This window comes from Pseudoliparis swirei, chromosome 17, assembly GCF_029220125.1.
Source record: "Pseudoliparis swirei isolate HS2019 ecotype Mariana Trench chromosome 17, NWPU_hadal_v1, whole genome shotgun sequence".
NCBI classification, from domain to species: Eukaryota; Metazoa; Chordata; class Actinopteri; order Perciformes; family Liparidae; genus Pseudoliparis; species Pseudoliparis swirei.
The window spans coordinates 18625428-18637131 of NC_079404.1; the positions used below are offsets into that span (position 1 = coordinate 18625428).

At 41.8% G+C, this 11704-nt stretch overlaps 2 protein-coding genes across 4 annotated transcripts; one reads left to right on the forward strand and one right to left on the reverse strand.

The window, feature by feature from the left end:
- Positions 1–748: 748 nt before the first annotated feature.
- si:ch211-248a14.8 (uncharacterized) lies at positions 749–5265 on the reverse strand. 3 transcript variants are annotated; one of them, XM_056434985.1, is made up of 5 exons: positions 5157–5265; positions 4503–4542; positions 3950–4151; positions 2110–2410; positions 749–2028 (listed from the first exon to the last, which is right to left on the reverse strand). In XM_056434985.1, exons 2-5 carry the CDS (start codon positions 4517–4519, stop codon positions 1619–1621), a joined length of 930 nt encoding a protein of 309 aa, XP_056290960.1. In that variant the 5' UTR covers positions 4520–4542; positions 5157–5265; the 3' UTR covers positions 749–1618. The 3 variants fall into 3 exon arrangements, with proteins under 3 accessions (XP_056290960.1, XP_056290959.1, XP_056290958.1); XM_056434984.1 differs by having other exon boundaries at positions 749–2410; positions 4503–4539; XM_056434983.1 differs by having other exon boundaries at positions 749–2410.
- A 1618-nt stretch (positions 5266–6883) lies between these two features.
- Positions 6884–11311, forward strand: LOC130207593 (uncharacterized). The gene is made up of 4 exons (XM_056436239.1): positions 6884–7010; positions 7124–7310; positions 8099–8235; positions 8632–11311. The coding sequence occupies exons 1-4, from the start codon at positions 6884–6886 to the stop codon at positions 9348–9350; spliced, it is 1170 nt and encodes a 389-aa protein (XP_056292214.1). The 3' UTR covers positions 9351–11311.
- The last annotated feature ends 393 nt before the right edge of the window (positions 11312–11704 follow it).

Genomic DNA, 11704 nt, shown 5'->3' on the forward strand with positions numbered 1-11704 from the left:
ACGTGAAAAGTGTAGATCGGAAGAGTTTTTGTTTTGGGGTAGGGGGGGGGTGTAAATTGGACGGCCGGCGTTTGAGATTGGTGTGAGACACGGAGAACATGCGATGTGATCTTCGCAATAAAACATATTTGATGGGACACGTCGAAGGAACAGGCTCATGGAACAGAATTATCGAACAGAATTATGGAACAGGCTCAACGCTTAGCAGAGCACACAAGTAAAAAAAAAAGGAAGTTGGTTCATGAATGACTTTAACCATATTATATATAATGATAATGTAAAGTTGTTATTGCTATTATTAGGGCCCGATCATTGAATTATTCAGAGGACCTTTTTTCTTAAAATGTTTGTCACCTTTTTCACCCCTCATGAGTTTGCAGGTATATATATATTCTAACATATTATATATATTTATAATTATATATATTTATATATTTAAATAGAATGCAGTTTGAGGAAGGTATTTGGTTTAAAATAAAAATGCATCTTCTTAAATTAATGGTAACTTAAAGAAGACTCCAAGAGAATGAACTCTTTCCCTTCTCATCTGACCAACATTACCAGTCAGATTCATGCAAGGGCAACGACGTCTACACACCTAGTTAAACATTAATGGAGTCAAGAATCTTAAATATGTTTAACACTTAAGGGAACGCGTTAAACATGCTCAACAATCTCCAGTACAAATACACACGTTGCTCATCCTCGTCCGTTCTCATTCGTCAGAATCATTCAAGGGTAAACATCAGAGTTTAAATATGTTATTCTTAAATACTGTTTAGTAAATAATGTCATGTACAGTCAGGACCAAACATCTGTGTCCACTCTTACACAAACTTATCAAAGATGTTAAAAAAAATAGCTACTTCAGTTGTTTGTGAATAGACATTAAAAAAAAGATGCTAGTTAATATTAAGTCGGCTCTAAAAGAAAACGTGTGTTGTTGGACTCGTGCTACTGATGTGGGAGCGGCTGCTCTCCCATTAAGTCCACAGTCTGTCTATCATTATTTTAAATAAGTCCCAAATGTTCTTTAACTAACTGGAACGGGCGATCTTTGTTGATATGCCTCCTGTACTGTCGTCTCAGTCCTCTGACATCTCATCTGTGAAAATATTTCACTACAAAAGTCCTCAAAGTTATCGCACAGTAGTACACGCAGCAGCAGAAGTGACACCATAGTATATAGATACATGTATAAAGAGCATATTGAGTACATATTGTAAAAGTATTGCAATGATGTTTTGAGAAAGTACATCCTTGACCGGTTCTGCGTATCCAATATTCCATTGTGTTCACTCTCATTAGTCCAGGTTGTGTTATCGTGAACGGAGGAAACGCCACGATGTACTACTTCTCATTCCATCTCGTCTCATTCTGACACTTTGTCAGACACCTTTTGCGTCACTTCCTGGTGCACATTGCTTCTGGTATTAGGCAACAAAACATGGTTGAGCTTAAAATACCTGCAGAAAGTAAAACGTAAACAATGTCACACAACTACAACACAGACGTCTCCAAACGTGACGTCGTGGCACGAACGCCAGAGGACGTGCGGGCTCGTCCCCAGAGAACACAATGACACTGTGCTCGTCCATCGGTCCCCTTTTGAGTGACACTACAACAGCTGGAGGAGCGGCTGCGCCAGCTGCCTCGCCGAGTGCAGCAGCGCAGCAGCAAACGGTGAGACGCACAGAGCCGACACGCCGACCAGGAGGTCCAGCAGCGTACCCAGCAGCAGAATAGCGAGCAGGTATCCGTGGAAGAGCAGGCTTTGCCAGTTGCTGTGACTCAACACCAGCCAGGGACTCTGCGGGTGCAGCAGCCACAGGAGGCCCAGCACGCAGCTCTGGTTGACCAGCTGGGTGTAGTAGATGTCGAAGATGGAGGCTTGGGCCTCGGGGGGGCGGCGGCGGCGCTCGGCCTCGGACGCTTTGGCCAGGAAAGTCAGAGACAGACTGTGGAGGATTAAAGCCAGAGGGGCATACATGTACTCCAGAAGCCCAACGCCGGAGAGACCCTGGGAGGCTGCAATGAGGAAGAGAGAGACGGTTAAATAGAGGCGAAGAACCTTCAGTTCCCACTCGAAATAACATCTCGACTTTTTACCGGAGACGACAAAAGATGTCCCGCCCAGGATGGAAATCGGAGCCGAGATGTGGAGGGATGGAGAGGATGCCAGCTTCTGAGAGAGACTGAAACCCAGAGTTGCCAAGGGCAACAGAGGCAGGAGGAGAGGGAACAGGCCGATGTCGGAGCTGTTGGCCTTGGCCCACATGGCCAGCACAGCATGGATGCTGCTACAGATGGAAGGCACCAGCATCTTCTCCCCCAGGGACCTGGAGTAACGCCTCAGAGGCACCACATTCAGGACATGGAGGAGAGTTAAGGCTGAGATGGAGACCAGAACCTGGAAGAGATTATGTAAATATATAGAGTTACAGTATCTATGCAAACCACAAAGCACTAACATCTCAAATAGAAGGCAGAAGTATTTAACTGATGAAATGAGGCTGCGAAATAGAAGTTTGACAATATTTTTTTATATATTTGAGCAGACTGCTGGGAGCGTTAGGCAGAGTGAAATCTGTATCGATTAATGAAACTAAGATTTCTCCAGATAAAGGCCCCAGAATCATCACAACTCGTATCAAACGTTCAGGCTTTTACGATGCAAACAAATAATGTGTTTATTTTGTGTCTTCTCTTTTATTTATTTATTTTTGGTGATAGGCTAAATAAACCATATGTAATTTATTAAGAGAATTATGGCAAACATTTGCAGGCCCCATTTCTATAACTCTGAATTGAATGTTTTTTTTCCTTTTTTGACAAACCATCAGCTATACATCTGGACTTACATTTTTAAAGCCTAATTAATCAATCAATAAATCGGAAAAATCTGTTTGATTGATGATAATAATAATGTATGTTTCATAATCAAACATAAACAGATAGGTGAGGAGCAAATATCCGTAATGTAAAATAATATATAGTATGTCCAACTCCTGTGATTCACTGACCGTGTAGTAAATACAATTTAACCCATGGATTAGTGCCATCCAGTCTTTACAGACCCTGAAGGCCTGGATAATAACTCATAAATCACAGGTGTATGTGGCTGTGTTGACCCTCTATAGCTACACCATGCAAAGGTAAAGGGGTCATAAGCATCCACACCCTCTTTTACTGACTATGTCATCATTATTTTCTTTTTTATTTGATTCACTATTATTACTTATCATTTATCTATTTATTTATTTATACAAATAATATACTTTTTTTTTTAAAGCACAGCATTGACCTCAAATGCACCCTTAATGTATGTTTACAGTGAAGCTCAGTGTGAACACTGACGTGACTCATTCACTAAGTCTTCAGCTAGTTTCAACCTTTGGATGGGGCCACATTTACGTCTCGGCCCCTTGGAGCAGATGTTTGCTTAAACATCTCGGGTCTGATCTGTTAATCAACACTGAACCCTTTCTGGCACTGACCGCCACCACCACTACCACATGATGCGTCCTTCAAACCACACACACACACACCTACACACACACACACATAAATACACATGGCCTGCAGCTGACCCTTCATTGCCCCAATGATTAACAATCCAATCGAAGAATTATGATTTTTCTTTAACACATTGTTAATAAATGACACATTATTAGCATTATTATTATTTATTTTTTTAGTATAGTAGTAGTAGAAGTAGCATACTTTGTTTGTAATCGTAGTCAGATCAAATACCCGGCCTTGACACGCATCACTCTGTGTATACAATACTCAACAGCAGGTGAGCCATAGCGTGCAGTGTTGCCTTTAATATAATTATTAAAACACGCAGGTGCAGATGGTTAAACAAAGAGTGGCCCAATATTTGATTGATTAATTGGGAATAAAATGTAAATAATCCTTAGAAACCAGCCAGACATCGCTCACCAACCTGGGCAAAGCAGAGCGCCACTGCGTAAGGGAAGTGGTACTGTGGGATGAAGACGCTGGCCACAAAGTTCCTGAGCTTGTCGGCGAGGCCGTACACCAACACCAGCGCCAGGCACAGGGTGGGAAGGAGGGCCTTCAGCACACGGTTTGATGAAAGGGTCGTCAACACCGAGGCACACCATCCTCTCCTCCACCTCCCTGAACTGTACACGAGGGGACGTAGTGTACACATCACATAACAACAATGACACCGCTGTGAATGTATTGTTGGCTGAGTAGTTTTACTTAAAGTAAATAGTACTCAGTTAAAAAAAAAAACGAAGACAAATTCAAAACCAGCTTGTGCTTTAACTCTTTCTTTCACTCTGCTTCCCGAGGTTACTTTGTTTGGATGCCAGGTTGTATGACAGGTTTACATATTTGCTGTCACAAAAACAAACACTAGTGAACTGCGGCTATAACGATTAGACAGTTGGCTTTATCATTTGTGTTTCCCAGGATACCCGAAATATTAAAGGAGATATGATGCATGTAGAAAAAGCCAAATGGATTACCTTTTGCCTAGAGACATGCTGTCATTCTGTGCAGATGCTGCTGTGAAGGGAAAAGAGAAGTTCACATGAATCCTTACAAATGAGGGAATCAATATGTCCTGCAAAGAACGTGATAAACACCTGGGTTAACCATTAGCTGTCTAGTCCTCACCAGTCACTGCAGCTGTGCTATAACTAATCACAGGTGATCTCTAAAACTATTTCAACATAATTGTAATATATATTCAAGACTAAATCTACACCCTTTATCAGCAAAAACAGCCCCTGTTTTTTTGGTTGTAGGTGTATTCATGAGGTTTCTCTCAATGCTACTCATTCATAACGTGTTTTCCTTTTTAATGTGTATTTTTTAAGTCTGTTTTATTGATGGACTTCTCTGTTTTTCGCCAAACGGAAGCACCATTTCCAATGCTCTTTATCAATAGTTACACATTCATCTTAATGTTTATAATATTAAGGCTATACACAGTAAATAGTATATCTTATTTTTCGTTGAAGACATTTTTAAGGTTAAAAAGTATCGTCATACATCGAAAAAGCGCCATAACACAAAGGCTACATCAGCTTAGCCGCTGATAAAACACCGTTTTATATGCACTTTTGTTCGAATACAAGCAGAAAGAAAAAAGCGATAGACTCATGAACTCTTCTCACCCTTTAAAATGCGTCACGAATCCTTATTTCATCTTCAAACTCTGCAAATAATAAAACATAAACACGCTTATATTAATATGACGAATCCCCTTTGGTCTCCGAGCATTCAGCTGAGTGAGCCTCTCTGGCTGTCTGGCTGTGTCCAGGTGGACTTTGGTCCTCCTGCTCTTATCTTATCTCATTATTGAAAACAGGATCTCGGTGAACAGCTGTTTAAAAGGAGCAGCTTCTAAGAGGCTTCTAGTAGGAGTCCATCAGGATCAGTGTTTGCCGACACACTTGATTACACATCGCGTGTGATAGTGACAGAAAAAACAGCCTCGCGAGAGGAGTGTCCCCTTAATCATATGTGTTTATGTTTATTGATATGGTCTTGCTGCTGATGAGAGATACTCTCCCGCTCTTCTCCGCCTCTGTGGGCGTCATGGAGTCCGTGAGGGAAACAGACTCACGAGGCTGAGAGGGTACAACACAATGGAGTGACTGAAGCACATTGATATGTGGACATACTTGTACTTGAATGTGTATACACGTGTGTAAATGTTCCTCCCTCCCCGTTCACGGAGTGTAGACCAGATCGCCCAGCAGGGGGCAGTCATACTCTGTTTTCATGTCGCTGGCCGTCTCATCTCACAAAGCTTTGGGAGCAGCTTTTTAAGAATACAAATTGTCATAATAAGTCGGTTTGATAGATTGATCGTAAGTTGGCAAAGCAAAACATTTGAATCTCATCCTATATATTGAAAACACTACAGGTTACAATGTTTTACATTGGTGAGGAGGCTGTATATACATGCTCTCTCTCTCTCTCTTTCATATATATATATGTGTGTGTATATATATATATATAGGTTAAATGTAACAGTGTTAATTATTTGCTATGGTTCTGAAATAGCAGGTAAGCTGTTGAATGAATGTGTCTTTTGCATGTGAGTGAAAACACCTTTTTATTATAGGATGCTCTGATCTTGACAACATTCAAGCTATTTGCAAACAAAGAATCTGATTTATCAATTAAATGTTTTCATGTAGCAACCCCCAAATTGCATTTACTCTTGCCAAGGGCTATTAACCATTAATATGGACATTACAGTCCTGACTTCGTAGCTTGGTGTGAACCTTTATGTATCCCCATGTATTCTTTCATCTTTTTTTCTTTTGTTGTCTAAATTATACCCTAGTCTTCGTATGTTTTTTTCGTTTTTTTTTCGAAAGAGCAACTTAAAACATTGTCCTGACCAAATGTCCATGTCATAGGGAGTGAATGTGTGTGAGGCCTCCTGTCCAGGTCTCTCATCACCTGTCACAGCCAGCTACCGTGTCGCTCTTTAAAACACTTAACCGACCCTGTGTTTCCTAGACTACCAGCTAATTTAAGGGCAAGGCTGAAGCGACGCGGAGTAAAAACCACAGCTTCAAGAAAAAGTGCAACATGGGTTTTTTCCTAAACTTTTGACAACCTTTTTTGGGCTTTTTGAGAGACGACTTGTCCATGAGTGGAACAGCGACTTTTTGTTTCTTTATTCTTCTAATGAGTGGCTTCTGGGAACAGCTGATTCGTGCAATGACTTAAACGAGATGGGCGTACTACTGTCCAGGTAAAGAGTCCTGCTGTTTGTTTTTTAAATGTGTGAAACGAAAACAGTGCGTTGGTGAGTCGTCTTAATATTGGTTGCGTGTTGCTGTATTACTGGACTTAGATCGCTCTTCTCTGTGTGCGTGTCAGAATGAATAACAGTAGGAGAAACTCCAGAGAGCCTGTCAACACGTCACAAACAGTGAGCTGCATCTGTGTCAGAGGGGTCAACAGTACGGGCAGTGACTTATCCTCCATCTTACCTGTTCATAACAAAGGTAATGGGAGTATTTCTACTTCTAACTTCTCCCTGTCTTCACTTACGAAGGTGTTTGCACACACTCTACACATGAATTCAGTATACTCTTTGTGTATTTCTTCTGTCTGCAAGCAGCGCGTGAGCCAGAGAGATTGCTGGTTCCTGCTCGTCCAATAGCGCCGTATGTGGAGAGAGGCTATGTCTCCTCACAGCAAGTCTTCAACCTGCTGAGCGCAGAGGAGGGCCAGGCGGCCCTGTATGATCCGTACTACATCCTCATCCTGGACTGTCGCAGCACAAAGAGGTCGGCGCTGCACATGTAGACTGCACTGTGTGTATGAGTCAGACACAATGAACTAACAATCTGGCCTCAAGCGCTATCTGCTTTGAAGCAACACATCTGTCTCAACAAAAACGTCACAGAGATAGTATTTATTGCTCTACATTACTTTGCATAGCTGTTGCTTTTCTTATTTGGATAAACACGATACTGTAAAGTTTTTTCTTGTTTTTAGCTATAAGGTGACCTCACATAATATTGTTTGGACTAGTTAGCTCAAGCACAGTTTTTGGGACTATTTACTAATTTAAAGGATCGCTGTGGTGATGTTTTTTCTGAATGAAAAGATGAAAACCGACAATGAATTGATTCTACTAACAAGTATTGTGTGTTTTATTCAATCCTGACATGCTGTAATGTGTTGCTCTGTGCCATACGGCTCCATTGTTGTCCATCGTTGAGCCATGTTGGTGCACTGTCCGACATGTTCCCTATTTAAAATGAAGGGGGTGTGGTTCATTTTGAGTCAATCCCACATAAATACACCGTCCTGCTGTCGGAGATTGTCATCAGAGCACCAAATCTGAATTAGTCCGCTTCTGAAAATAGTTTTAAAATCAAATGCAGCGTTGAAAACTACAATGCCCAGCTGTTTTTCGGAAATTACTTTGCCTTTTATTTCTTCTGTATTTGTCCTTTCTATCTTTAAGAGGAACAAATGGGCTGATTTGTGTCTTTTAATGGATTTTATTGCCACTAGAAAGAAAAAAAGTATGCCTTCAGAAATATTAGACATTGTATGAAGCTGATGTTACTGTGTGTGTCAGGTACGGGAAAAGCCACGTGGTGACGGCGCGGGCCGCTGTGACGGTGATCCACCCCGTGCTGGGCTGTCTGATCAGCTGCATTGCACTGCAGAAGTATTCGATAATACTGCTGTATGCAGAAGAAGGAAGCAGCCCAGGTCAGCAAACCACATTCAGACACCAATAACAAGCTAACATTTTATATACATGTATGACAAACTAAAATGACAGACTAAAACGGAAAATATAGTCTTAAAGAATTTGATGGGTCCAGATTTGTTTATCCGCTCACTCCACCAAGTTTGAGTTGACAACACATCAATGATCAGGTCAATAGGTCAATATTTTTGTTTCATGGCCAACTACCGGTGAAACTTCTAACATTCCCATCAGTCTCAAATGTTCCTAATTATTTGAGGCTAACATGCTCAACAAACACAGGTAACACAGTCAACATGATATCTGCTAAACGTCAGCATGTTTGCGTTGTCAATGAGCATGTTAGCATGCTGACCTCAGCATTTTGCACAAAGCACTGTGCTGTGTACTCTTAGTTGTGTTGACTATCTGTACTGACTCCTTCTCGCTGCCATTGCTTCTATATGCCTCTGTGCTTATTTCAGTGGGCAGTGTAAAGGCCAGGACCGACTCCCCAGACCTGCTGCACTGCTTCTTTCAGCTCAGTCGTTTGGGAATGGACCCCGTCATCCTGCTGGGGGGATTTTCAGCCTTCCGGGCCTCCTACCCTTTCCTGTGCACACGTATGGTCCTGCTGGAAACTGAGCGGCACACTCTCACCATCTACCCCTCAGAGATCCTGGAAGGAGCCCTCTATCAGGGCTCTGCCTCTCAAGCCTCTGACTACCGCATCATCGAGAATCTACGGATCACACACGTGGTCAACGCCACTGCCAACTGGCCCGACGCTTTCCCCAACAAGCTGTGCTACCTGAGGCTGTGTCTGAGCGACGATGCCCAGCAGGACCTGGTGGAGGCTCTGCCGTTGGCCTCCAGGTCCATCAACGCGGCCCTGATGGCTGAGCCCGCCGGCCACGTCCTCGTCCACTGCAGTGTCGGCAGGATTCGCAGCTCGGCACTGACGCTGGTCTTCCTCATGGAGCATCGACGCTGGTCACTGCTTCACGCCCTGTGCTGGTTGAAGGAGAGGAGGGCCTGCTCGGCCCCCAACGTGAACTTCCTGCGTCAGCTAATTGTCTACGAGGAGCTGCTGTTTGGGAGCAAACTCACCTCCCTGAGCGACATCCGCCGATGACCGGAGGGAGGAGGAGAATGGAAAGGAGGATACACTGGACCAGTAGCGGATTCACAATGTGGCATAGCTGGAAAGATTTGGATGGGCCATCAGTTTCTTTCAGTTTCGGAATAAAAATGTAAGAGGAGAAATTAGGCACATTACTTCTTACGCACTGATCAAATATATATATATATATACCGCAGCCCACTGCTCCTTAATAATTAAGGATGGGTTAAATGCAGATAACTAATTTCCCCTTGGGGATTAATAAAAGTGTATATTATTATTATATTATATATATATATATATTCCTGCTTTATATTCTTATGTTACAGTAATTTACCTCTTCTATTTTTGTGTTTACTTTTCTCTTTCATGTATCTTCATTTCTATTGTACACTAGTGCTAATATTACTACTATTACTTCTCATACACTTTATATTTGTTTCTCTGTATTATTGTGATTTTTGAGCAATCTCTGGCAGAGAAATTTGCTCCGGGATTAATAAAGAAATGAGCCAGTGAGATGAATCTCTCTCAGCTAAACATACAACTTTAAATATTTACAAATAATATTTAGTTAGAAATGTTGTGTGCGTGTATAAAATGGGTATTTATGCACAGTTACAGCTCCACTAATATGATTGGTATTATACAATTTTAGAATTAGATTACAGTGATGGGTTGCTTCTGACATTTCCATTAACTCAGTCAATTACAAAAGTCATAATTGATCGAAAAAAAGATAAATGTAATCATTTCCAAAATGTTCTGCTTGAAAACTTTTGCTCTCCCGTTTGTCACATGTTACGCGAGAGACTGAGAGCTACGGGAAGTAGAACTCAGAAGCAGACAGCCGATTCGAGGTAGTGGGATTAGAAAAACAAATGTCTTTACTAGCCAACATTTAGAGACAACTGACCCATAACAAGGGGTTGACACAGACTAAATACACAGGGGAACTAGAACGGGCACTCGGTAGAGCGCATACCTTCGCATATCACAAGATTGGGCATTGAATTATGAACATTTTGGCATTAGTTGCATGCCAATTGGACAAAAATGTATCGTGCTATGGTAAAAAAAAGATGTTGACCTTTCCATGGCCTTGACCTTGACCTTTGACCCGATTGATCCCAAAATCTAATCAAATGTTCCCCGGATAATAACCAATCATCCCACCAAATTCCATGTGATTCAAGAAGATTTGACCTGTTCATGACCTTTGACCTTGACCTTTGACCCGATCGATCCCAAAATCTAATCAACTGGTCCCCGGATAATAAACAATCATCCCACCAAATTTCATGCGATTCGGTTCAATACTTTTTGAGTTCTGCGAAAGATTTTGACCTGTTCATGACCTTTGACCCGATCGATCCCAAAATCTAATCAACTGGTCCCCGGATAATAAACAATCATCCCACCAAATTTCATGCGATTCGGTTCAATACTTTTTGAGTTTTGCGAATAACACGCATACAAATAAATAAATAAATACACGGATCAAAACATAACCTTCCGGCATTTTCAATGCGAAGGTAACGAGGCACAGGTGGAAACAATGAGGGCGGGGTCTGCGATCACACAGGAGGGCAGCACCCGAGGGGGAGGAGTCTGAAACGAGAGACAAGGTGAGTGACAGCCAAGACAACAGAAACAGACAGTGAACACAACCCAGAGGGTCTGGGTGTAACTGTCACACCAAAAAAAGTATTTCCACCACAAGTTTGACATTAATCTCGCTTACAACAATAACAATAATACAGATGTTTTAATTTTGTGAACTCAGCATACTATTATCCATGTTGTGACATATTGCTTGATGAGGGTTGATAGAAAGTATTCATTCATAAAGTGTAATTATCGTGTTTTACATGAGTAGGTTTTTGTTCTGTAACATGCCGTGATGGTATTCTAATATATTATATAATATTCTGAGTCATTATTAATGTTGAACATGATTTAAAAAACAGACTGTAAGCTTGCAAGTGGCCTTTGTTTATCACAGACATAAACATTCTCTAAAGTTTACACAGGGCATGCCATTGAGATGTGTTGTATTGCAGTCAACTTCAGTTAGCCTTTCTCAGTCTCTCTCTCTCTTTCACAAACGTGCACGCGCACGTACACCCACACACCCACACACACTTGGCTCCACCCTGTTGAACTCGGTAGCATTTAGCAGGAATTCCCTCCCTCCAGTCACACTTTTTGGTTGGGAGGAAGAGGAAAGGAGGCAGGTTAAAATGGGGGGAAATAAGTTTGTTTGGCCAAGTTAATCAGTTTAAAACGTCAAAGAACATTAGCTTGAATGGGGCTATTGAACCAACAAGGGCACACAACACGTGCCTTGTCAAAGCTGTATGTCA